This window comes from Rhineura floridana, chromosome 6, assembly GCF_030035675.1.
Source record: "Rhineura floridana isolate rRhiFlo1 chromosome 6, rRhiFlo1.hap2, whole genome shotgun sequence".
In the NCBI taxonomy this organism is placed as follows: domain Eukaryota; kingdom Metazoa; phylum Chordata; class Lepidosauria; order Squamata; family Rhineuridae; genus Rhineura; species Rhineura floridana.
In genome coordinates this window covers 52,661,680-52,688,335 of record NC_084485.1, presented here as the reverse complement: position 1 = coordinate 52,688,335, position 26,656 = coordinate 52,661,680, and the positions used below count along the sequence as shown (strand labels likewise).

At 41.6% G+C, this 26,656-nt stretch overlaps 1 protein-coding gene across 5 annotated transcripts in view; it reads left to right on the top strand.

Annotated features, from left to right (window-relative positions):
* Positions 1-26,656, top strand: part of PPP1R12B (protein phosphatase 1 regulatory subunit 12B) — a 177,189-nt gene that overhangs the window by 135,388 nt on the left and 15,145 nt on the right. For all 5 annotated transcript variants that reach the window (XM_061631875.1, XM_061631874.1, XM_061631877.1 and 2 more), the window contains 5 exons: positions 8,025-8,041; positions 8,679-8,826; positions 9,985-10,089; positions 10,367-10,420; positions 12,188-12,238. In XM_061631875.1, the coding sequence (XP_061487859.1) occupies positions 8,025-8,041; positions 8,679-8,826; positions 9,985-10,089; positions 10,367-10,420; positions 12,188-12,238 (375 nt within the window). The remainder of the gene's footprint in view (positions 1-8,024; positions 8,042-8,678; positions 8,827-9,984; positions 10,090-10,366; positions 10,421-12,187; positions 12,239-26,656) is intronic.

The following is a 26,656-nucleotide window of genomic DNA, read 5'->3' as shown; positions in this document are numbered from 1 at the left end:
AGCAGCTGCCAGAAGAGGCTGTGGACAAGTAAACATGAAAAGTATTGGAGGGAGGGATTCTGTCAACCATCAAAAAATTTTTTGCACAAAATGTTAATCCCTGAAAATTCAGTGCAACCATAATAATAGCAGGACAGTAATTAATACACAAAAATGCAAAATAAGCTCTGCTACACAATCTAAGCAAGCAGTGTTTTCTTTTAGCTCAGCCATTTGGAGAGTAGCAGAAATATTTGAAGGTTTTTGTTTGCAAAACATGTAAATATTGTACTCTCCCCTCCTTCCTTTTTGAGGTCAAATGTTGGCCACAGAAGAAAGCAATTGAAGCCAATTAAGCCAGTTTCTGTTTTGGCAAAAGACTTCAGCGGTTCATGCTCTGGCTCAGTCTTTTAAAACTGCATTGTCGTAAAAGCTTTCTTTAAGGAACATGGTTTTAATTACGTTTATGCTATGTGTAGAGCCTTACGCATTTAAAAGCAGGACTCTAATGTTCTATAATCCTACACATATCTACAATCAAAACAGCATGCTTTTCCTGGCTCTTTACAGTCTTTTGTTGTCCAACTTCACGTAATAATTGCCAGTACCTAACCCTGTTATTAAAAACAGAAGTGGAGTGAGTGCAATGAAAGAAAGAAAAAAGTATGTGGCAACTTAGTTTTATTTGCCCCTTTCTGTTCATTTTACTATCTGCTGCTATAGGCTCATGGTTGGGTCAGCTAAGCCCATTTTTATGAAGTCTCTCTCAGGGTGCTTCCAAGCAAGAGCTAAATTTGGAATCAGTGCTGCTCATGCATACATTTTTTTTCACCATTCACATGATGTCATTGTCAGTCAAAATCCCACCCATAGTTTGTCTTCATTTAATCCAAATATATTCATTTTGTGGTAATTCTGATGAGTAAAAATAAATCATGATACACCCACAGTTACTGCTGGTGTGGAAGTTCTTTAATTTTTTTTTAATGGATGATTTGTCAGGTGTGCGGTGACGTTTCAGTGGGTGGCCTTTAATGTCATATCATTACTTCCATTTGGTCTTCACCTGAGCACAACCCAGAGCTTGGAAGATTATTTTTAAAAGTAATAAATTACAGTTACAATTACATGGCCAAAAAAGTAGTAATTACCATTACAGTTGCTTTGAAAGTAACTGATTGCTTTACTTTTTCTCAAACGTAATCACTACAATTACATTTTAGTTGCTTTTTAGAAAAAACACCGGCAAGGTGCTGGCCTTGGCTGCTGCACATCTAAGTAGCCTGAAACAACATTAAAAATAAACACAGAGAGAGAGGTTGTAGAATAATTCTTTTTATCCCTAAGACAGCAATGGTGGTCTCTCTGCTGATAAGGGAGGTGGGGAGGGAGGCAGAGGCCACTACTCACATCTTTGCACGTCAAACCAAGTGCCACCCCACCCCCCACTCAGCCAACAAACATAATCTCTCTCCTCCCGGACCCTGCCCTGCCACCAGCTAAGAGACACTCACCCAAGCAAACATTTTCCCCTGAGATGCAAAAAAGTTAAAGTACTGCAAATGCAGCACAGTAGCCAGAGAGGGTGGTGGAGGCCACTTTGTGTGCCAAGTGCAAACACAGTACACACACACACACACAGTACACACACACACACAGTACACACACACACACACACACACACACACACACACACACACTGTCATCTTTCAATTCTTTATCTCCATCCTGCTGCTGCCTCCTTCTCCTCCTTTATCCATGTTCTTGCCCTCCGGCTCCTTTTTCCCTCCACTTCATTCTTCACCACCACCATCCATTTTTAAACAATTATTTTCTCCACTCCACCCCATCTCACTCTCCACCTCCTCCCTCGTCGCCTCCTACCCGCTCACAGAGCATGAGGGAAGAGCGACGCTGCACAGAAGCCCAGTTTGAGGCACATGATTTTCATTCACAATTCAGAGGAGCAGAAGACTTCCCCCTGCTACCTCCCCCCCTCCCAGTAATGCTCAAAAGTAATGCTGGAAACATTACAATTACTTCACAAAAGTGATAAAATTACTCCTAGTGCTATTACAATCAAAATGTAAAGGAATTACCCACTCGTTCCTCAAAAAAGTAATGAATTACAAGTAATTCGTTACTTGTAACCAATTACTTCCAAGCTCTGGCACAACCTAGCCATTTTGTTTACAGCATCCCAAATTTTATTTATTTATTTATTTATTTTATTATGCTTATATACCGCCCGACTAGCAAACAGCTCTCTGGCGGTGAACATAAAAACATATACAATAATAAAAGTACAGGATCTAATACAACAAGTATATAAAAGTACACCATCTAAAATAAAATTACATTTACTCAAATTAACTTAGATTAAAATGCCTCAGAGAAGAGAATTTAACCTGGCGCCGAAAGGATAATAGTGTCGGCGCCAGGCGTACCTCCTCGGGGAGACTATTCCACAATTCGGGGGCCACCACTGAGAAGGCCCTAGATCTTGTTACTACCCTCCAGGCCTCAAATAGTATGAGTGTGTTTATATCTTCTGAGTGTCACCTAGAATCTGCTTGACTAATCAAGGATAAGTTAGTTGATCAAAATATTTTAATAATTTTGACTTCAAAAGAGGAAACTTCACAAAAATGAGGGGATTGGTAAAAAGAAAGCTGAAAAACAAAGTCCAGAGGGTCACATCACTCGAAAATGCTTGGAAGTTGTTTAAAAACACTATATTAGAAGCTCAACTGGAGTGCATACCGCAGATCAGAAAAGGTACCGCCAGGGCCAAGAAGATGCCAGCATGGTTAACGAGCAAAGTCAAGGAAGCTCTTAGAGGCAAAAAGTCTTCCTTCAGAAAATGGAAGCCTTGTCCGAATGAAGAAAATAAAAAAGAACACAAACTCTGGCAAAATAAATGCAAGAAGACAATAAGGGATGCTAAAAAAGAATTTGAAGAGCACATTGGTAAGAACATAAAAACCAACAACAAAAAAATCTATAAATACATTCAAAGCGGGAGACCATCTAGGGAGGCGATTGGACCCTTGGATGATAAGGGAGTCAAAGGTGTACTAAAGAACGATAAGGAGATTGCAGAGAAGCTAAATGAATTCTTTGCATCTGTCTTCACAGTGGAAGATATAGGGCAGATCCCTGAACCTGAACTAACATTTGCAGGAAGGGATTCTGAGGAACTGAGACAAATAGTGGTAACGAGAGAGGAAGTTCTAGGCTTAATGGACAATATAAAAACTGACAAATCACCAGGCCCGGATGGCATCCACCCGAGAGTTCTCAAAGAACTCAAATGTGAAATTGCTGATCTGCTAACTAAATTATCTAATTTGTCCCTCGGGTCCTCCTCCGTGCCTGAGGACTGGAAAGTGGCAAATGTAACGCCAATCTTCAAAAAGGGATCCAGAGGGGATCCCTGAAATTACAGGCCAGTTAGCTTAACTTCTGTCCCTGGAAAACTGGTAGAAAGTATTATTAAAGCTAGATTAACTAAGCATATAGAAGAACAAGCCTTGCTGAAGCAGAGCCAGCATGGCTTCTGCAAGGGAAAGTCCTGTCTCAGTAACCTATTAGAATTCTTTGAGAGTGTCAACAAGCATATAGATAGAGGTGATCCAGTGGCCATAGTGTACTTAGACTTTCAAAAAGCGTTTGACAAGGTACCTCACCAAAGACTTCTGAGGAAGCTTAGCAGTCATAGAATAAGAGGAGAGGTCCTCTTGTGGATAAGGAATTGGTTAAGAAGCAGAAAGCAGAGAGTAGGAATAAACGGACAGTTCTCCCAATGGAGGGCTGTAGAAAGTGGAGTCCCTCAAGGATCGGTATTGGGACCTGTACTTTTCAACTTGTTCATTAATGACCTAGAATTAGGAGTGAGCAGTGAAGTGGCCAAGTTTGCTGACGACACTAAATTGTTCAGGGTTGTTAAAACAAAAAGAGATTGCGAAGAGCTCCAAAAAGACCTCTCCAAACTGAGTGAATGGGCGGAAAAATGGCAAATGCAATTCAGTATAAACAAGTGTAAAATTATGCATATTGGAGCAAAAAATCTCAATTTCACATATACGCTCATGGGGTCTGAACTGGCGGTGACTGACCAGGAGAGAGACCTCGGGGTTGTAGTGGACAGCACGATGAAAATGTCGACCCAGTGTGCGGCAGCTGTGAAAAAGGCAAATTCCATGCTAGGGATAATTAGGAAAGGTATTGAAAATAAAACAGCCGATATCATAATGCCGTTGAATTGAAATTGAATTAAATTCAATTCAATTTTCAATGCCGTTGTATAAATCTATGGTGCGGCCGCATTTGGAATACTGTGTACAGTTCTGGTCGCTTCATCTCAAAAAGGATATTATAGAGTTGGAAAAGGTTCAGAAGAGGGCAACCAGAATGATCAAGGCGATGGAGCGACTCCCTTACGAGGAAAGGTTGCAGCATTTGGGGCTTTTTAGTTTAGAGAAAAGTTCTTCTCCCTCTCTCATAATACTAGAACTCGTGGACATTCAAAGAAGCTGAATGTTGGAAGATTCAGGACAAACAAAAGGAAGTACTTCTTTACTCAGCGCATAGTTAAACTATGGAATTTGCTCCCACAAGCCGCAGTAATGGCCACCAGCTTGGATGGCTTTAAAAGAAGATTAGACAAATTCATGGAGGACAGGGCTCTCAATGGCTACTAGCCGTGATGGCTGTGCTGTGCCACCCTAGTCAGAGGCAGCATGCTTCTGAAGACCAGTTGCCGGAAGCCTCAGGAGGGGAGAGTGTTCTTGCACTCGGGTCCTGCTTGCGGACTTCGCCCAGGCACCTGGTTGGCCACTGTGAGAACAGGATGCTGGACTAGATGGGCCACTGGCCTGATCCAGCAGGCTGTTCTTATGTTCTTATGTTAAAAGATTTTTAGCCCTAGCTAAATTGTTGTCATATCATAATCATGTTTTGATGCTTGAGATTATATGACTTTAGTGACAGCAGCAGCATCGTACAGAACACTGGAACGATGCAAATCTATGGTAATCCACCCTCAAAGCTTTGATGCTAATTTTGTATAATAGGCACTACACTTTACTAGGCCCATGGCCATATTTAGCAGAAATGTGATTCTCACGATTTCTAAAATTCACATACATTTTATTTGTACATATGAACATTTATGTAGCACATTATACATAAACTATATTCAAATATTATTGTTTTCATAATTTGAGAATTGGGCCCTCTATGCATGTTATTTCTATAAGGTGGTATCCATGTCAGTTGCTCTTGCTGGAATTAGTTAAATATGAGTTTCTTCAAGGGGTTGGAAATGAGTATCAAGAGAAAAATATTTGTCAGTCATTTTTTCTCTCCCAAGGAAGCTTGTAGCCTGTTGTGCTGGCTCTGTGATGCAAACTGCTGAGGAACCGTAATTAAAATGTAGCCATTACCAACAGCTGCAGTAATGTCAAGAGCTAGCTTTTCTTTTTAAATCAGTGCATAATACAGCTGTTCAGAGAGAGTTCACTTTTGTCTCAATCTCAGTTTTAATAAACTTAATTGTGCAATCTTGGTTTATGTGGGATACAAATAGGCCAAGTGTATCCAAGGATTCCAAGTACTGGAAAGCTTTCCAAGGAGCATCATCTGAAATGTCAAATTACTTCCTGTAACTTGTTACTGTAATTTTTATTCACTTGGGTAACTTGACAATGCATCAGTTACAAGTCCCACTGCTTCAGTTGAACCTTGCTCCCAAGAAAGTGTGATTAGAATTATACCCTTTGTCTTAATGTTTTTTTTTTTATTACACTCTGTTTTCTGGGGCTGTACCTCTGCCTGGTAATTGTTTCCCTTTATAACCAGCATGTCTGCAGTGGTAGAATGTATTGCCATTTAATACCCACGGTGTTTTCTCTTACAATGCTGTAAAATTGGACATTTGTCCAGTGAGGCTCTGTTAGGAGATGACTTATCTCACTTAGGCTTTACTGAAATTGCAGATTGCACTTTCATATTACTGGAAGTGATTCATACTTGCCACAGTTATATTTGAATACATATTTAAAACTTGTGTAAAACCATGCAGAGTTTTTCATAATTTGGCAATGGAACTTTAAATCACACACAGTATATGTATTTCTAGCATATATTTCCCTATTTCTCCCATGCCACCTCTTTGAATATATTTCCTGTTTGAAGACTTTCTTAGTGTTCTAGAACATAAATATTTAGGTTCAAATATCTGCTAATCTTAAAATTAAGTGGGTTAGGTCTATACATTTGACATAATGTGAAAAGCTCTCATTGAAAGGGATTAGCACAGGAGTATGTAGTGTGCTGAAATGAATTTTAACATGAGCAATTTTTTTTACAGTTTTCAGACAAGGGAAATGGAGATAAATTATTATTTTGGTCTAAGAAGTATAGAATAGGAGACAGGCTTCTGTACTACAGAGAGGAATTCTAGGAAGTAAAGCTTGTTAGAGCCATTCAGACAAGTACACCAGAGCGTTGGAAACAACTTGCTAGTCAAAATGAGCCTAATCTTTAGAAATGCCTGTAAAACTAGAATTCACTTCTAAATTATGAATATTTTATGATGGTCCTAAAATCAATATGTCCTTGAATAAAATGTCGATACTAAACTTGGGATATCTGGTTCAAATAGCTTTTCAGTCACACTCATGGAGAAACCTTGAGGCAAAAGTGTCTCAGCTTCAAATTTCCCAGTATGCAAAACAGAAAAAAAATAAGAGAATGAATACACAAGGATTAGCAACAGTTGTATATTGAATTGTGATATATCGTATTTGGGATTAGTATTAATCTTAGTGCTTTTGATTTAAATTACCTCCAAATGAAAAAGAGAGTTGCCTTTTTATTTAAGATTCATAATCTCATGTTAAGGACATGCTTAAGTGAACATACTAATCAATTTTGCCAGCAGTATTGCAGATCACAGAATTTTGCTGCGGATGTAAACCAAGTAGACAAACCCAAGCCCACCCTCTTAGAAAACCCTTCTATTCCTGAGTTTTAATGAAATTCTTCAATTAAGACTTTGGTCATGCTCTCATGAGGAATCTAATCTATCAGACATAGACTAATAAATATGCAGAATAAACTCATAGACTTACACAGGAAAGGAAACAGGCTACTTGTGGTCTTTGCCAAATATCCTTAGAATATTTCTGGACCTTCTCATCTGAAAGACCAGAGTATAATCAATTGGCTAACAAAGATGTTAGTTTAGCAACTCTAACCTTTTGATCTGATGCATGTCTGGTAGCCAAAATGGATACTTCTGCACTCACGATAACTCATTTCTGAATAGTACAAATATATTTCTACATCTGTCAAGGTATAAAACTACTGTTAAGCAAACATTTCAAACCTGTCACCACATCTTTTGGAGCATGGAACATGGATAGAAGTTACCATTTCTGATACAAGTTTGCTCCTGCATCTTTGGACAGGTTTTGCAAGCTTTCTCTGCAAACTTTGGTACTGCATTTTTTATCTTTGAAAAGAACGGTGCGTATGTCTAGCTGTTAACATTCCACCCACCTCTATCAAGTGTGGATTACTTGAACGGATAGGGAACTATTTATTGTATTTATCCATGTAAGACTGATGAGAGGTCATCTTCCTAAAATGGCTTTAATTAACAGTGCTTGTAATTCTTCAGAATAGAACTTCACATGCTGCATTTAAACATCAGGCTTTTTCCGGGGGGGGGGGGGACTTCAAAAAACAAAGTTTGTACTTAAGTGTAGAACTATAAACAAAGTCCCTTTAATGTAAATGGTATGTCATAAATATAAGATACTAGTGTGCATGTTTACATGATTTTGACTCAGTTATCTATTTATTTAATATAGTTCAGTGAGCTTATAGACAAGGCCCAGCAATTCTGTCCTGCTGGAATCATTTATCATTTGCTTTCACAATTACCAGACTTCAGTGGCTACAGTTCTACACAGCTGGAATGTTAAAAGTGGTATTTTTTGTTGCTAATCCTGTTTTCTTTTGTTTCCCTCTTATAGCATGAGAGGCTTTCCAGGTAAGATCTTCAGAATGCCTGCTTTTCTTAAAGTATATGTTTCTGTGGGGTTGTATTCAGTGTAGCTAAGTTCTATCAATGTAAGGATTTCTCCTTGCTTAGTGGAACAAACTCATTCTGTGCACCCCCTAAACCTGTTCTGGGGGTTTCTTGAACCTTCCACAGCAGGTTTGGGGATGGCACAAGGTACAGAGAGGGAGGAAATCCCATTGTGCTAGTACTAGCTGTTGCCCTATTGGAACTTGTTAGTTGAATACTGCCCTATATGTTTCTTCCCAGTGTTTTGAATGAATAGTATTTTTCTTAAACTGCTTATGAAGCTAGAGCCAAGACTCCTGATAACCTGCTTAAAAGCTGTCAGTGATTTAATAGGCTCTCCTATGATCATTCAAATGTCTTTGAATGATTTTTTTTCCCCTTTATCTTTCCCATCTATTCAAGTTAGAGAACAATACTTATTGGGGAAAACATTTCTGTTGCGTATAATTGAGGTTTTTTCCTGTATTTCTTCTTTTCTGCTTCTAAATTTTTCTGGGATTATCCAAACATTTAAATGTAGAAAAACAGAGATTAGGAAAGTTTTTATAAGGCGTCTAAAACTGACTGAAGCTGTATTTTGTACTGTGCTTGACTTCAGGTTGGACACAACAAGCTCAAGCACTGGCACCAGTGATGCCTACAGTGACCGGCCCTCAGGTCGCAGCAGCGCCTACACCAGAAGAGAGAATCGTCTGGCTGCTCTCAGCAGCAGAACAGAGGAAGACAGTAGCAAAGATTATAAAAAAGTGAGTAATTGAAATGGACATTCTTGAGTCCTCCTTTCTTCTTTGCCCCTCCCCTCTCCTTAATAAGCAGCAATTTCAGGTGAAGCTGGACTCCACTGGAGAAGAAAATGATAAATATATGCACAAAACCCAATACAAAATAGCCCGTTAAAAACAAATAGGCTTCCATTGAGAAAGTATGTTAATTGAGTAGAACTGAGAACATTCAGCAGGACTAGGAACTGGTGGATTTGTATCCCAAACCCTCAACCTCTTCCACAGGTTTGCTGAGTAGCCTTGGGCAGGACACTATCTTTAATGTCTGTAGAATGGGAAATTGTTCCACTAAAAACTTGACATGGTATACAGATTTCTGAAAAACTTCTCAGAATACTTCCAACTTTCCTCATAGCTTTCTTGGAAGATTAGTATTATTTCAGTAGTCAAACTATTTTCTGCAATTTTGCACATCGCTAAGAAATAAAGCAGAAAGGATAGTTCCAGTTGTTAGTTCAATTGCTTGTTGACCTGGTGCCAGGGCACAGGTGCTACACACAATGTGCTTTAATAGTAAAAAGACATCAGAAATTACCATAATGGAGTATTGTGTCTCAATTCAGAGTAGAATTCATTGAGTTAAAAGGGTAGAAGCTGTCACACTTTCATAGAACACTTTCTCTATGAATTTGTCTGCCTGGAACCCTTGTGCATGGCAGATTTGGAGGGTGTTTTGGGAGGCACTATTGGGTCTTGCCTTCATTCCATATGAACTGAATATATAGCTCTTGCATGAGGCTGGACAATTTAGGGGAAGATCAATTGTAGTAGATGCTTTCAGAGAAACTTATTTGCCATTACCAGTCTTCTAATTCAGGAATAACTGATAAGTTTCCAGGGAGCACCAGAGTTCCCCTGGAAAAGAGTTTTTAAAGTATGAGAGATGTAGGAGTGTGCATGAGAATTTGTGAGTGTTGTTTGTTTAACTTTATATTCTAAATAGCAGAGGGTACCTGATGATGATGGCTGACAGTTAATACAGCTGCATTAACATCTGGTCTCCAGGGTCAGGCAGTAGCAGGATGAGCATCTACCATCCTGTATTATGTGATAATTCATGTTTCAGTAGATGAAGTCTTACCTGATACTATGAGTTAACTCCATTTTTATTTTTATATCCAGCTGTATGAGAGTGCCCTGTCTGAAAATCAGAAGTTGAAATCAAAATTGCAAGATGCTCAGTTGGAACTCGCCGATATCAAGATGAAAATGGACAAAATAGCCCAGGTGAGGAAAACCTGGAAACAAGGGATGTAAGAATGTAGCCAGGAGGAGACAAATGCTTGGCCCTGGACCCCTTCATGAGGAAGAGTGGAATATAAATTCAATAAATAAATAAGGAGTTAATGGCATCTGAGGAGGGCTATCTTTGCTTCTCAGACAAGCAAAAAAATGGAAGCATTTAGTCTGTAATATTTTGTAAGAAATATGATTTTCTTTGAAAGAATTTCTTTTCTAATATTCTCTACTTTTGTAACAACTTTTTGGTTTTTCATTCCATTAGCAGAAGCAGGAAAAAACTTCTGATCGTTCGAGTATGCTAGAAATGGAAAAAAGGGTATGTGTTTCTGCTTTCTGGTGTCTACTTGCTTATAATTTAGCTTAGCTTCAGAATACATACTAATTTTGAAAGAGAAATATCACTACAGAAAGATGATTCTGTTCCTCCTCCGAGGATCTTTGGATAATACCCAACTCTTGGTCTGTTTGGCTTCTAAGACTTATTTATCAGCATTTTTGTGAACTATAAAACAGTCTATTTCAGCTTCCTCACATATTATAAGATGTAGCAATTTGATAAAACACCAGTAATGTGGCCCAGAAATTACTGACCTAGTATAGTAGTTGATGCCATATAGTTAATAAAAGAAGGTTCACTGATTGTGGTTATGTTTTGAAAACATGCGAGGTGAAATATAGTCTATTTTTCATATATTATTAAAATACACTTTAGCACAACACATTATATTCCAATTATTTAAACTGAGTTTCTTTGAAAGATGACTACTGAAAATGCATAAATTCCAGCAAAGTTTAGATCTAAAGGTGAACACATAACAGGCTTAATTTATAAGCATATTACTTTTGTCCTGCTGATTCCCTTTTATCTGGAACAAAGCTCTGTTTCTTCTAGGGCTTATTAGCAAGTAAGTTCTTAAAGTACCCTCAAACTACTTTCCCTGAAAGTAGTAAATCATTTATAGTTTCAGTACTCCATCTTGATTTTGATTTTGTTGAAAGTAATGCCTAGACAGACAGACAGATATTACAAAATGCAGACACTAAAACAGATGTTTGTGAGAGGTAGGGTGGGAGATATAACTGAAGCTGGAATTCTTGATGGGCCAGCTGGAGCCTTCACACACAGCTCAGTCAAAGAGAGTATGGTATGAATAACAGCCTGGTTGGATCAGGACAAAGATCCACCTAGTCTAGCTTTCTGCTTCCCACAGTGGCCAACCAGATCCTCCAAGAACCCACAAGCATGTCTTGAAACAGTAGCAAGCATTGAGCTGTGGCAGCAGCACTCACCTGACCTCTGGTCATTTGTGTTGCTGCTGCATACTGGGGCAGAAATAGGGGTAAGACATTAGAGAGGCTGGCATAGTGCAAACACACCAGTGGGAGCACTGGATTGGCACTGGTGCATTTGCACTGTGCTGACCTCACCACCACCTCCCCCTCTTCATCCCAGTGTGCAGCAGCAATGTGGATCAGGTAAGCACCACCACCCCACCTTGCTGTCTGCTACTGCCTTGAAAACAGCCCCTTATTGTCCACCAGCAACTGGTATTCAGCTGCATATTGCCTCTGAACACGGAAATTCCATATAGATATCATGGGACAAAGCCATAGGTAGATCTATTCTTGCTAGTCCTTCCTTCTTTCCTTCCTTCCTTCTTTCCTGGCGCTTTCCAGATGAAAACTGAGTTCTTTTCAATAACACCACTGGCTCCTGTCAAGCTAATGACAAGAAAACTGATTGTCTGTGAAGTGAGAGGAGGATAAGACAGTTGTAACCAAGCTAGGAAAGAGTAGCAAGCAAGAGAGTTAGAAGGAGGTGGCAACAGTATCTAAATAGAGAAGGGATAGGGAACTTGTGGCCCTTCAGATGTTGGACTACAGCTCCTGTAATCCCTGACCATTGGCCATGCTAGCTAGAGCTAAGGAGAGTTGTTGTCCAACAACATCTGCAGGGCCATGTGTTCCCCATCCCTGGTGTAGAGGTTAGGGATGAATTTTTCTTCATTGAAATGTGCATTATGGCTCTTATTTCCCTCAAATTACACAAAAGATTATCATTGTGAAAATATTTTTTAAACAGGAGAAACGAGCACTTGAGCGGAAGCTCTCTGAAATGGAGGAGGAAATGAAGGTATGAAAAAATCCTCATTTATCCCCCCCCCCTTTACATAGTGGTATTATTTCAGTTGGTCATTAGACTGTTTGTTGTTATTGCTGCAACAGATTAACACAGCTGAAAAGATGGGAATGATTTCAGTCATAATTAAAACCTTGGTATTGGATGAATTTTTTTCATGTAAACCATTCATGCACACAAGTCACTACTTTCTATTGGGCATCTATTTATTTATAAAAATATGTATAAACTGCCATTTGTCCCTAACAGGGCCCCCAGGATGGTATACAAAAACAAAACCAGGTTAAAACCAGATTTAGCGTCCATCCATACCATGTTCAGTTGGTGGCCTCAAGATCCATACATGTTCTGTTTGTGCTTGGATTTATTTTTTAAAATCTGAATTTTCACATCCATATGCGTGGGCGTTAATTTTTTTTGGTCTAATTCGCTTTTGCATTAGTCACACCCGTAAGACCTACAATGATTGGTCCAGAACAGTACTTTGTTTTTCCCATGCTTTTCTAGAAGAGCTTTTTGAATTAATGTGCATGCTCAGGTTTGGCATGTTTTCAATGAAGTCTATTGACCTTTGTTTGCATAATATTGCAAAATAGCTTTTAAATGGAAACATGATTTGTTAAACATTTGATTTTACATTTGATTGCAAAAGAGTAGGTTACAAAAAAAAAAATGTGATACAGCTACAGAAGCCAGAAGGAGAAACTACCCTAGTTTAGTACTGGAAACAGGAATGAACTATAAAGGAGGAGGAGAGGAGTGGACAGAGGGTGAGATCTAACATCATCTGCCCATAATACAAAAAAACAGGGAAAGATGTCCTCGCTACAGAGGCTAGAGTGGTTAATAGTCAGGACAGAAAAAATAATCAGTTTATAGCAGGGTAGGGGCGTGTGGATTTAACTAGGAGAAAGTCTGAAATGAGGGGAATGTCATATGGACGCCAGCAAATTAATGAACACACAAGGGGGTTAGATCGCAGATTAAAAGGAGGTATGGATGGGCCCTTAGACTGTAAACCAGATTAAAAACAGAACATAAAATATCTTAAAACCTTGGAGGAGAGGAATCAAATCTCCACTTAATAAAAACTATCCAAAACCATGCAGAATAGACATATTTCCCAGCTGTAAACAAAACATTCTACAGTTTCATGTTGCATTTTCTCTTCTGGATTTTGAATGCAGTGCCTTGGATATGCCTCCTGGCTTGGTGTGCTCCATAACCCTGATACTCTTACACCTATATAGTGATACATGTTTATTATGACGCAGGGTGGGGATCAGTTTATGTGACAAAGCATACTTCCAGTCCCTAGCCTACTGTTAGAAGAGAAGTAGTAGCCACCGAGAATGGAGAAATTCACCCCTACTTTAGTGACATCACTTCAGCTATTACTTAGAGAGAGACTCATACAGGTATAAAAAAGGAATAAAAAGGGATTATTTTTTGGTATTCTTGCTTATAGGGGTAAGAAGGTAAGTGAGTATAAGTAAAATCCTGTGCCTGACTACTCAGAAGTAGGTCCCATTGAACTCAGTACAGATTACTCATATATGATATAGGATTGTAGCCTAAAGCAAGGGCCCAGTAATGCAACATGTCAAAAAAACAGCAGTTTACCAGACTAGCCCTTACTGTATAAATGTATCCAAAGCTTTAGGCTTCTTCTGGATAGAAGAATTATTAGGAAATATTATTAACAATAAAACAAAACAAAAACAACATATTTCTCTATTTCACAATACCCGTATGTAAGATTGTAATATGACATAGGAGAAACTGTTGTCTGCATATATATTGAGAAGCTGCAGTGGATGATTTTTCAATTACTCCAAACAAACCACAAGCTGCAGCCAAGGTTTGTTCTTGGTTTACTGCTCATGATTTGTTTGGAACTATGAGCTTGGGTTCATATGTAACACTAAGCCAAACTTGCTTAGCTCGGGGGAATGTGGCAGCAGCAGGACCAGAGGTGGAGTGAAGACAGCGGCGTCACTAGGGGGGTGCGGGGGATGCGGACCGCACCGGGTGACACCATCAGAGGGGGTGACACCCAGAGCCGCTCCTAGGCTCCAGGAAGTGGGGCAGTTGCCAAGGGCCCCGCGCTTTGTGATATAGAGAAGCTGGGCTGTGGTGGGGTTTTTTCTCTATCTTCAGCCCTGCAGCAGCCATCTCGCCAGCCACTTCCCTCTTGGGGAATCTTCCGCTCTTCGGCTGCCGAGCGGTTTTCCCCCCCATCCTGCCTGGCCTGCCTGCTCATCAGCTGTGAATTTTAGGTGGGAGGTTTGAATCCCCTGCCTGCTCTTGGGCTGCGTTCCTGAGTGGCTTCCCAGGCAGGATGGGGGAAAAACCGCTCTGCAGCCAAAGAGCGGGAGATTCAAACCTCCAGCCCAGGCAAGCGCTGTGCCAGAGGCAGCGCCAGTGGCGTACCAAGGAGGGGTCGGGGTGCAGTCAATCAGGGTGCAAGATGGAGTAGGGTTACCAGGTGTCCGATTTTTGGCTGGAGTTTCCAGTTTGGGGGGGGGTCCCCTCCGGGTCTCCAGCTAACTTACTTTAATCTCCGGACTCTCAGTTTCAATTAAAAAAAACCCCTACGTTTCTAGGTCGTCTGATTCCCAAGATATACACCAAAACATCAGGCCACCCGCGACTGTTTAATCTGTTTTTTAACCGATCTGTATAGCAGCTTCTAGTCAGAGCTTGGAAAAGTTACTTTTTTAAACTACAGCTCCCATCAGCCCCAGCCAGCATGGCCACTGGATTGGGCTGATGGGAGTTATAGTTCAAAAAAATAACTTTTCCAAGCTCTGGCCTCTAATCCCGCCCTTTCAGGATTGTAGCCAATAAGGGGAGCCAGGCTTGTGATGTGTTGACCCAGGCAGTGCTTAGGCTTCATTACAATGTCAAAATGGTGGTTTTGAGGTCTTCAGTTTGAGTAAGTAAGAATATGGGTTAAAGTTTTTTTTCTCGTGTGTGTAGCACGCAGTCAGACCCTGGGCTGTTGGAGAGGGCAGTGCTTTGAAAACCTTTCCAATATGAAAGCTTTAATCCAATACTTGCTTTTCTGGGAGTAAAGGAATGCTGATCCCATGTACCTGGAGTAAACCCCATTGAATTCATTAGGACTTACTTTTGAGTAGATTATGCAAACCTAATCCATTAATGTATCTCATGTAACGGTAAAGTTTAATGTTAAAATGAACATAATTTTGATGTAGTTCTTAAACATTTTTACTTCGATTCTATTGTTTTCTTACCGAATTTTCACTTTAACCACATGAAACTATGTATAAATGTAAATACATTTAGGCTGTGCGTATGATATTGTAATTTAAAGGTGTAATTTTAATTTTGCTAGTTGTTTATGTCACTACTATTGCCATTACATTCAGTGATATACGGGAATTACAATTTACGAGTAACGTTAATACAAAAAACATTACTAAGGATTCTGTATGGTCTGGTACGGGAGGAAGTCCATGGGGGTGACACCATGAGTTACCGCACTGGGTGACACCAACCCTAGTGACACCACTGAGTGAAGAAGCTGTGATTTTCACTCTGTGCTCCTACATACTTGTTTGGTCATCTTTAGCCATGGCTTGGCTTAGTGTTACATGCAGACTGGGACAGTGTATCTATACACAGCATTTTAGGACCAGTACATATTACAATCTATATATTGAAATAATTCAGTTTGATTATAACTAAGGGTCACATGCTTTGTTATTAATCTGCCAGTAATACATGAAGGCCTCTGGCCTCAACATACTTAACTCCTACTTTTGCCTTGCAGTGGTTACAGTATCTCACAGAACTATTCTTGCCAATGTTATGTGGAATTTGCTTTGGTATACTGATTCTCTTTACTCTGAAGCACTGAAGCAGAAAAGGTGTTTTATGAGAGCTCTAGATTCTAATCAGAAAATGATTTTACAGGACTCTCCTTTTACTTCCAATCACATTGCTTTTGAGAGGGACTTGGGAAGAATTCCATACCCTGACCTTCCCAAGGAAGCGAGCACTATTTTCCCACTGTTTCTGCCCTCACCTCCATCTCCAGCCTGTTTTGTTTTACTTTTCAGTTACAATTTGCATTTCTCTGGTGCAGTATCACTAATCTGACCTTGGAACACTTTGCTGCTGGTCATCTTTGATCAGGCTTGTTGCTTCTTTCTCTGCCAGGCCCAGCTCTAGGTGTTTGTGGGCTCTGGGCAGAGTGCCCTTTTTGCATCTCCCTCCTTCAGCTCATGAGAAAACAAGTGTGCCCAACAGCAGCAGTCACACTTTAATGGGCTACGACCCTCCCATCATACTAACATTCTGGCTTATCCAGTGGCAACAGCACTATAATATGTCAGAAGTCAAACAGCTGCTATGCTCTGCCCCTGTTCCATTATGGCATCCCTGCTGGATAGGCCTGCAAGCAAATATACACACGACAGGGAGACTGGTGACTGCAGCAGCATCACTGCCAGGAGGCCAAAGTGGTGGTGGGTACTGAGGGTGGGGAAGTCAGGTAATGACTCCAGTGAAGCCTGTAATGGTGCAGGGTCTCAGCAAAAGCTCTAGCATGGCAGATGCCGGGATGCTCGCTGCCTCATGCTGTGATGCTGTTGTGGGGCTTCGTGATTGTCACACTGAGCATACCAAGTCTTGCACACATCTGACATTCATACTGAATGCTGCCTCTTCCTGCTGCTGTCCCTGCTTGACTGCCTTTCCTTCAGGATAGTATGTCAACTCTGAACTTGAAGTGATCACTAGACTCCAGCACAGTACCTCCACACGGATTCAGAGACTGTGCCTGGTAAATGTGTGCACATTGCTTCTTCCTCTGCATCTTTCTCACTGTCTCCAGAAGTGCCAGCTTGCTCTTCTGTCTGCTTTTCTGATCAGGGGACATGGCTAGTTGCATTGCTGTCTCTTCCTGCCCTCCTCTTATGCCAGGACGGGGGGGGGGGTTGTAGCAGGCCTTGGTGCTTGCTCAGAATGCAAGACATACAGGTTTTACCTCATGCTCACATCAACCCCATCCTAGGTGGCTTCAAACTTTCTGTAATGTTGGTTCAAATTGATCAAAAAGGAATTTAATATTTTTTTAAAGTTTCAAATGTTTTTTTCATTACTCCTTAGCCACTGCATCTGCCATTCTAAAATTTTGCAGGAAACTTACTTAAGGGCATTTCTACATTGTAGGTCATGTTCATGCAGCTTGCCCATAGAACCACAGGGATAGGTATTAAAGCTCTTTTTTTTAAAAAAAACCCTTTGTTTGGCAGGCTTTATCCCCCTCAGAATAGACTGCTATGTGAATGTCATTCAATTCTGCCAAAATATAAAAAAGTTCTAGGTGTTGTTGATTTTCCCCTTGTAGTCAATGGGGAAAACATCTGGTGCTTTCAAAAATGAGGCAAGGCGATCCTCTGCCTTGGATCCGAGGTGAGCGAAATATGATGTTAATCCAAGCCACCAAGCCAATGAGCTGGATTCCAAGGCAAATATTTTTTCTGTACACAGTGCTAGCCACGAAGTATGATTTGTACATCTCATGGCAACTTTTATAACTGCATTTCTTCCCACTTATTCATACTTCGTGGCTCCAGAATATTGCTTGTGGGTCCATTGATAGAAAGGTAAGTATATGAGAGGAGTTGTCAAGCTTCTGGTTTCTTTACATCTCCATTTGGGCTTTAAATCCTTTTGAAATCTAAAGAAATGCGGATTGGTGTTGGACTGGAGCAGGAATTTGCCTCTTCAGGCAGCTCCTGTAAGCTGCCATTCCTTTTTCTGGACATCTGCTATGAAGAACTGCTGTTTTCCTGCTATCATGTTTTTTTTGGTTAATGCAGAGGCAACATGTTGTGCTTCCATGGTGACCTGAAAATATTAAGCTAAGTTTGTTGTACTATATCAGTTTGCTTGATATGCAAGTACTTCTGTTCCCAGAATGTGTGTTTGTTCTTTTGTCTGCCCCTGGTGCTTATTTCACTAGAATCTAACTTCATTGCTCTGAAAAACAAAAAATTTCTGCTTCCAAGAACAGGAGCTGCTGAACCCCTGAAACTATAGTTGTGATTAAAGTCATTTCCTGCCTTGCTAGAGATGGTTCCAGTTTGTGTCCTTTATGTTTTTACTGAGTGTGCTGATTCTTTGAAGTCAAACTGAAATCCAAATGGAGCTTATCTTTTTCACAGAAAAAAAGTTCAGTAGCGGAAATTACACTCCATCTTATACCATGATCCTCAGTTGCAGGGGATGGGCTGCATCATTGCCTCTCTATTTTATTTATTTATTTTATTTTATTTGTTTCATTTATAGACCGCCCATAGCGAGTGGCTCTCTGGGCGGTGTACAAAAAGGTTAAAATACAAAATATCAACAATAAAATCAGACAACAAACAATAAACATAAGCAGCAACTAAAGAAAAAAATAAAAAATAAAAAATTTAAATTATAACATAAACGCTTAAAATGCCTGGGAGCATAGCCAGGTCTTAACCTGGCGCCGAAAAGATAGAAGCGTAGGCGCCAGGCGTACTTCTTCGGGGAGGCTGTTCCACAGTTCGGGGGCCACTAGAGAAAAGGCCCTAGGTCGAGTAACTGTCCTCCGGGCTTCTCGATGGGTTGGTACCTGGAGGAGGGCCTTAGATGCTGAGCGAAGTGACCGGGTAGGTTCATAGCGGGAGAGGCGTTCCACAAGATATTGCGGTCCCACGCCGTGTAAGGCTTTATAGGTCAAAACCAGCACCTTGAATCTGGCTCGGAAACAAATAGGTAGCCAGTGCAAACGGGCCAGAACAGGTGTTATATGTGCTCTAGAGGTTATCTTAAAATATAATTATTTGTGAGCTCTAAAAGAATTAAAATGGAAATGCAGAGGGGGAAAAACAACACTGCCTTATTGAAAGATGCAGTATTAGAAGAGGGGAAAATGCAGTATTCAGCTATACAAAATAGCTAAACTCTTCCTTGCTGTGAAGGATGATGTGACTAGCAAAAAACACCTTTAAAAAGTACTTGTATTATCAGAATGTCAGTAGAAGAATGCAGTTATAATATATGAATATGCAGTAATTATCAGTGTAGGAGTGACTGTTGAAGTGTATACTTGTGGAAACAATTTCTCAGGCACTATTGTTAAAGCACCTGTACTGATGTGAGTGAGGTGGTGAAACTGGAGATCCTTGATAATCTTATTTACTATTTTCCTACTGAAGTACATGTTTAAAATAAATGTAATAATAATAATAATAATAATAATAATAATAAATTTAATTTTTGTGTCGCCTATCTGGCCGAAGCCACTCTAGGCGACGTACAAACTAAAATTCAGTAAATTACAATACAATACAGATAAAATACAATAAAATCAGAACGATCATTAATCACAGCAGCATGAAATCAGTTAGGGCGATCAATAGATAATAAAATATCCCAAAAAAGTTAGCCCTCCCCGGAATTCCTGAAGGCCTGTCCAAAAAGCCAAGTTTTTAATGCCCGGCGAAATATATCCAGGGAAGGGGCATGGCGAAGATCGAATGGGAGGGAGTTCCAGAGAGTGGGGGCCGCCACTGAAAATGCCCTCTCTCTAGTCCCTACCAACCTAGCTGTTTTCGTTGGTGGGACTGAGAGAAGGCCCTGTGTGGCTGATCTGATTGGGCGGCTTAATTTGTGGTACTGGAGGCGCTCCTTCAGATAAACTGGGCCGAGACCGTATAGGGATTTAAAGGTTAATACCAACACCTTGAATTGGGCCCGGAAAACAACTGGCAGCCAATGTAGGTGAAATAATACTGGCGTGATGTGATCACGGTGGCGGCTGTTTGTAAGCAACCGAGCCGCCGCATTCTGCACCAGTTGTAGTTTCCGGACCGTTTTCAAGGGTAACCCCACGTAGAGCGCATTGCAGTAGTCTAATCGAGAGGTGACCACGGCGTGTACCACCAGTGGGAGCTGATGAATAGGGAGGTAGGGTTGCAGCCTCCGTATGAGATGTAATTGGTACCAAGCTGCCCGGCTCACTGCCGAAATCTGAGCCTCCATGGACAGCTTGGAATCAAGAACCACCCCGAGGCTGCGGACCTGATCTTTCAGGGGTAAACTCACCCCATTAAACTGTAGGTCAACAGCACCCAACCTCCCCCTGTCACCCACAAGTAGCACCTTGGTCTTATCAGGATTGAGCTTCAGTCTGTTCCTTCCCATCCATCCACTCACGGATTCCAGGCACTTGGACAAGGTCTCCACAGCCATCTCTGGTGAAGATTTAAAGGAGAGATAGAGCTGCGTGTCGTCTGCATATTGATGACATCGCAGCCCAAAACTCCTGATGATAGCTCCCAGCGGCTTTACATAGATGTTAAATAGCATGGGAGAGAGGATAGAACCCTGTGGCACTCCGCATGTGAGGGGCCAAGGGTCTGAAACCTCATCTCCCAATGCTACCTGTTGATGCCTGGCAGAGAGAAAGGAACGGAACCACTGCAAAACAGTGCCTCCTATTCCCAATCCTTCCAGGCGATCCAACAAGATACCGTGGTCGACGGTATCAAAAGCCGCCGAGAGATCCAGGAGGACAAGAAAGGTAGATTCTCCCCCGTCTAATGCCCTCATATCATCCACCAGAGCGACCAAGGCTGTTTCAGTACTATGTCCAGTCCTGAAACCCGATTGGTATGGATCCAAATAATCCGTTTCATCCAAGTGTGCTGCCAACTGGCCAGCCACAACTCGCTCAATGATCTTCCCCAAAAATGGCAGATTTGAAACGGGGCGAAAGTTGTTCAAGACTTTGGGATCCAAGGAGGCCTTTTTCAAAATAGGTTTTATAATTGCCTCCTTGAGGGCTGGTGGCAAAACACCCTCCTTCAAGGATGCATTTACCACCGCCCTGATCCCTTCGCCTAATTTCTCCCTACATTTCATAAGAAACCATGATGGGCAAGGATCAATCAGACAGGTGGTAGGCTTTACCATTGAAAGCACCTTGTCCACATCCTCAGAAGGGAGAGGCTGGAACCGATCCCACAGAACCGGACTGCAATTGGTCAACTCTGGATCCCCCACTGCATACACAGCGTACGGAATCGAGTTCTTCAGGTGCTCGACTTTATCAGCAAAGTGCTTTGCCAATTTGTCACAGGAAGCCTTAGAATGCTCCAAGGGTTCCTGAGCAACTGGACCGACCAGGCTTCGGACCACTTGTAACAGCTTCCTGGGACAGCACTCTGCGGATGCAATAGAGGCAGCAAAGAAATCCTTCTTTGTTGCCCTCACTGCCACCTGGTAGGCAGCTATTGCTGCTCTAACCTGTGTCCGAGCATCTTCAGAACGGGATTTTCGCCACCGGCGCTCTAGTCGTCTCACCTCCTGCCTCAGACTACGCAACCGGGGTGTATACCACGGAGCCGTCTGAGTCCTATTCAGGGGGAGAGGACGTTTCGGAGCCACCCGGTCTAATGCCCTGGTGATTCCCTCATTCCACTCCATCACCAGGGTTTCGACCGGGCGACCTTCAGCAGGTTCCAATTCCCCCAGCGCAGTCAGGAATCCCTCTGGATCCATCAGGCACCTAGGGCAGACCATTCTAATAGGTCCTTTACCCCTGCGGAGGGAGTGTGGCATCGAGATGTCAAAATTCACCAGATAGTGATCTGACCAGCCTTTTATGGTCTGTCAATTTTGGGTGTGCGGTGATAATATTAGAGGCCATTTTCAGCATGTCTGCTTCTCTTAAATGACATCCATTTCATGCATCACATGCCGTATCTGTCCACAGCTCCTTTTTATAGCCAAAGTCGCCTTGACCTGACAAAGCAAATATGCATGCATCCTGCCTCAGTCTCTCCTGGACTGTTGTTGCATTTTGGCTTATTACTTGTCCATTAACTGCTTTTTGAATGTACATTCTTGCCCTGGTGTGCAGTAACTTTTTTTCTTGCTGTCAGCAGCTCAGTTGGAAAGAAGGCATGTAAAAAACTAACTCTGACACTTAACTCAAGCAGCATTCCACGCGCAGGACCAGCCAGACAGGCCCAGCTTTGCAGTCTCAATGCGTGGATGAGACGATGGTGTCGGGTGGAAGGGTTTAGATTTGTTAGGCACTGGGGAACATTTTGGGACAAGCCGGGCCTGTACAAAAGGGACGGGCTCCACTTGAACCAGAATGGAACCAGACTGCTGGCACTTAAAATTAAAAAGGTAGCAGAGCAGCTTTTAAACTGACTGAGGGGGGAAACCCGACAGGAGCTGAGAAAGGTCCGGTTCGGAATAAACCTCCCCCCTGGGATAAAAACCAAAGAAATGACGAAATTTTAAAAGGGGTAGGCCTAGAAGTAGGCATTGTGAGAGCAGGGGCACAGGATATCAATTCAGAAGAGCAAAATTACCACAGGCCTAACCACAAGTGCCAAAGACACTTGAAGAGAGACACTGCTTACAAGTGCCTGTACGTTAATGCTAGGAGCCTCCGAACCAAGATGGGAGAACTGGAGTGCTTGGTCTTAGAGGAGAGCATTGATATAGTGAGCATAACGGAGACCTGGTGGAATGGAGAAAACCAGTGGGATACGGTTATCCCTGGATATAAACTATATCGGAAGGACAGGGAAGGACGTATTGGTGGCGGAGTCGCTCTATACGTGAAAGAAGGCATTGAATCCAGCAAGCTCGAAACCCCAAAAGAGGCAGACTCCTCCACAGAACCGTTGTGGGTGGCGATACCATGCCCCAGGAGGGACTTAATACTGGGAACGATCTATCGTCCCCCTGATCAAAATGCTCAGGGAGACCTTGAGATGAGATATGAAATTGAGGAAGCATCCAAACTAGGAAATGTGGTAGTAATGGGTGACTTCAACTACCCGGACATAGACTGGCCGCATATGTGTTCCAGTCATGACAAAGAAGCAAAGTTTCTAGATATTCTAAATGACTATTCCCTAGACCAGTTGGTCATGGAACCGACCAGAGGGACGGCAACCCTGGACTTAATCCTCAGTGGGGACCGGGACCTGGTGCAAGATGTAAGTGTTGTTGAACCGATTGGGAGCAGTGACCACAGTGCTATTAAATTAACCATACATGTAACTGGCCAATTGCCAAGAAAATCCAACACGGTCACATTTGACTTCAAAAGAGGAAACTTCACAAAAATGAGGGGATTGGTAAAAAGAAAGCTGAAAAACAAAGTCCAGAGGGTCACATCACTCGAAAATGCTTGGAAGTTGTTTAAAAACACTATATTAGAAGCTCAACTGGAGTGCATACCGCAGATCAGAAAAGGTACCGCCAGGGCCAAGAAGATGCCAGCATGGTTAACGAGCAAAGTCAAGGAAGCTCTTAGAGGCAAAAAGTCTTCCTTCAGAAAATGGAAGTCTTGTCCGAATGAAGAAAATAAAAAAGAACACAAACTCTGGCAAAAGAAATGCAAGAAGACAATAAGGGATGCTAAAAAAGAATTTGAGGAGCACATTGCTAAGAACATAAAAACCAACAACAACAAATTCTATAAATACATTCAAAGCAGGAGACCATCTAGGGAGGCGATTGGACCCTTGGATGATAAGGGAGTCAAAGGTGTACTAAAGAACAATAAGGAGATTGCAGAGAAGCTAAATGAATTCTTTGCATCTGTCTTCACAGTGGAAGATATAGGGCAGATCCCTGAACCTGAACTAACATTTGCAGGAAGGGATTCTGAGGAACTGAGACAAATAGTGGTAACGAGAGAGGAAGTTCTAGGCTTAATGGACAATATAAAAACTGACAAATCACCAGGCCCGGATGGCATCCACCCGAGAATTCTCAAAGAACTCAAATGTGAAATTGCTGATCTGCTAACTAAAATATGTAACTTGTCCCTCGGGTCCTCCTCCGTGCCTGAGGACTGGAAAGTGGCAAATGCAACGCCAATCTTCAAAAAGGGATCCAGAGGGGATCCCGGAAATTACAGGCCAGTTAGCTTAACTTCTGTCCCTGGAAAACTGGTAGAAAGTATTATTAAAGCTAGATTAACTAAGCACATAGAAGAACAAGCCTTGCTGAAGCAGAGCCAGCATGGCTTCTGCAAGGGAAAGTCCTGTCTCAGTAACCTATTAGAATTCTTTGAGAGTGTCAACAAGCATATAGATAGAGGTGATCCAGTGGACATAGTGTACTTAGACTTTCAAAAAGCTTTTGACAAGGTACCTCACCAAAGGCTTCTGAGGAAGCTTAGCAGTCATGGAATAAGAGGAGAGGTCCTCTTGTGGATAAGGAATTGGTTAAGAAGCAGAAAGCAGAGAGTAGGAATAAACGGACAGTTCTCTCAATGGAGGGCTGTAGAAAGTGGAGTCCCTCAAGGATCGGTATTGGGACCTGTACTTTTCAACTTGTTCATTAATGACCTAGAATTAGGAGTGAGCAGTCAAGTGGCCAAGTTTGCTGACGACACTAAATTGTTCAGGGTTGTTAAAACAAAGAGGGATTGCAAAGAGCTCCAAAAAGATCTCTCCAAACTGAGTGAATGGGCGGAAAAATGGCAAATGCAATTCAATATAAACAAGTGTAAAATTATGCATATTGGAGCAAAAAATCTTAATTTCACATATACGCTCATGGGGTCTGAACTGGCGGTGACCGACCAGGAGAGAGACCTCGGGGTTGTAGTGGACAGCACGATGAAAATGTCGACCCAGTGTGCGGCAGCTGTGAAAAAGGCAAATTCCATGCTAGGGATAATTAGGAAAGGTATTGAAAATAAAACAGCCGATATCATAATGCCGTTGTATAAATCTATGGTGCGGCCGCATTTGGAATACTGTGTACAGTTCTGGTCGCCTCATCTCAAAAAGGATATTATAGAATTGGAAAAGGTTCAGAAGAGGGCAACCAGAATGATCAAGGGGATGGAGCGACTCCCTTACGAGGAAAGGTTGCAGCATTTGGGGCTTTTTAGTTTAGAGAAAAGGCGGGTCAGAGGAGACATGAGAGAAGTGTATAAAATTATGCATGGCATTGAGAAAGTGGATAGAGAAAAGTTCTTCTCCCTCTCTCATAATACTAGAACTCGTGGACATTCAAAGCAGCTGAATGTTGGAAGATTCAGGACAGACAAAAGGAAGTACTTCTTTACTCAGCGCATAGTTAAACTATGGAATTTGCTCCCACAAGATGCAGTAATGGCCACTAGCTTGGATGGCTTTAAAAGAAGATTAGACAAATTAATGGAGGACAGGGCTATCAATGGCTACTAGCCGTGATGGCTGTGCTGTGCCGCCCTAGTCAGAGGCAGCATGCTTCTGAAAACCAGTTGCCGGAAGCCTCAGGAGGGGAGAGTGTTCTTGCACTCGGGTCCTGCTTGCGGGCTTCCCCCAGGCACCTGGTTGGCCACTGTGAGAACAGGATGCTGGACTAGATGGGCCACTGGCCTGATCCAGCAGGCTCCTCTTATGTTCTTATGTTCATTGCTAGCTTCTCAGGGCTGCTTGATTACTGTTCAGCTTGGCCTAATAGAGATACCTAGCTCAGCTGTATAAGCTTAATCAGCTGGAAGGGTCAACAATTAAGCCTTTTAAATTATTGGCAGGTGGGACTTTATGTATAGTTTTGAGTAGTCAAACCTGTGATGACGTATTCAGTTTTTTCTCTGGCCGTACTGATCTTTTTGATTCTTGCTTCTGTGCAACATATCATGAGCCTCTGAACAATTAAATTAATGCAGTATATGCCAGACTTATCAACATTAGGGTCTCCTCTAACAATCTGTATGCATGGGTAGGAGGGATAAGGAGAAGGATAATGGCCAGTTGTGTGTGCCTTGCGTAATGTTTGCTGATTTTGTTATCCTGTATTATGTACTTTGTACTTTTTACTGGTTTTGTCTTATGAGTTTAGTGTGCTGTGCTTTAAAAGTTAAATGAATCTTACAGCTCACAGTTAAGTAAGCTGTACCCAAAGAGCTGTTTAGCAAACTGTTGTGGAGAGTTTTTGGCTGGAGTCTTGATTTAGTCAATAAATCAGTATGCTTTAGTTACTGCAGAAGAGTAGAATGAAATGCAGGCTGATGGAAGATGCTTGTTTTTGCAAAAAGTTCTAGGTTGCTTTGTCCCATCACCATCACCTGAAAGTAACAAAAAGGTTGCTGTTCTGTTGGATTTGTATTGTCTTTTCTGAAAATTGTTATCACATAGACATCCTATCTTGTATTTTGGTCTCAAGTGCTAAAATAGTTCTGTGGTAGAATTTTTGATAGAAATATGCAGGAAGATACAACTATAGTCAGTGCTTCCAAGGTTATTCTGCATCCTGCCTGCCCAGCTAAACTTTCTCTAGAATGTTCATATCCTCAACTGTATCTTACCCATTATGTTTTCCTTCTTGTTTTACAAAGGTATTTGAATGGTGTTTGAATAAACCCACCAAAAT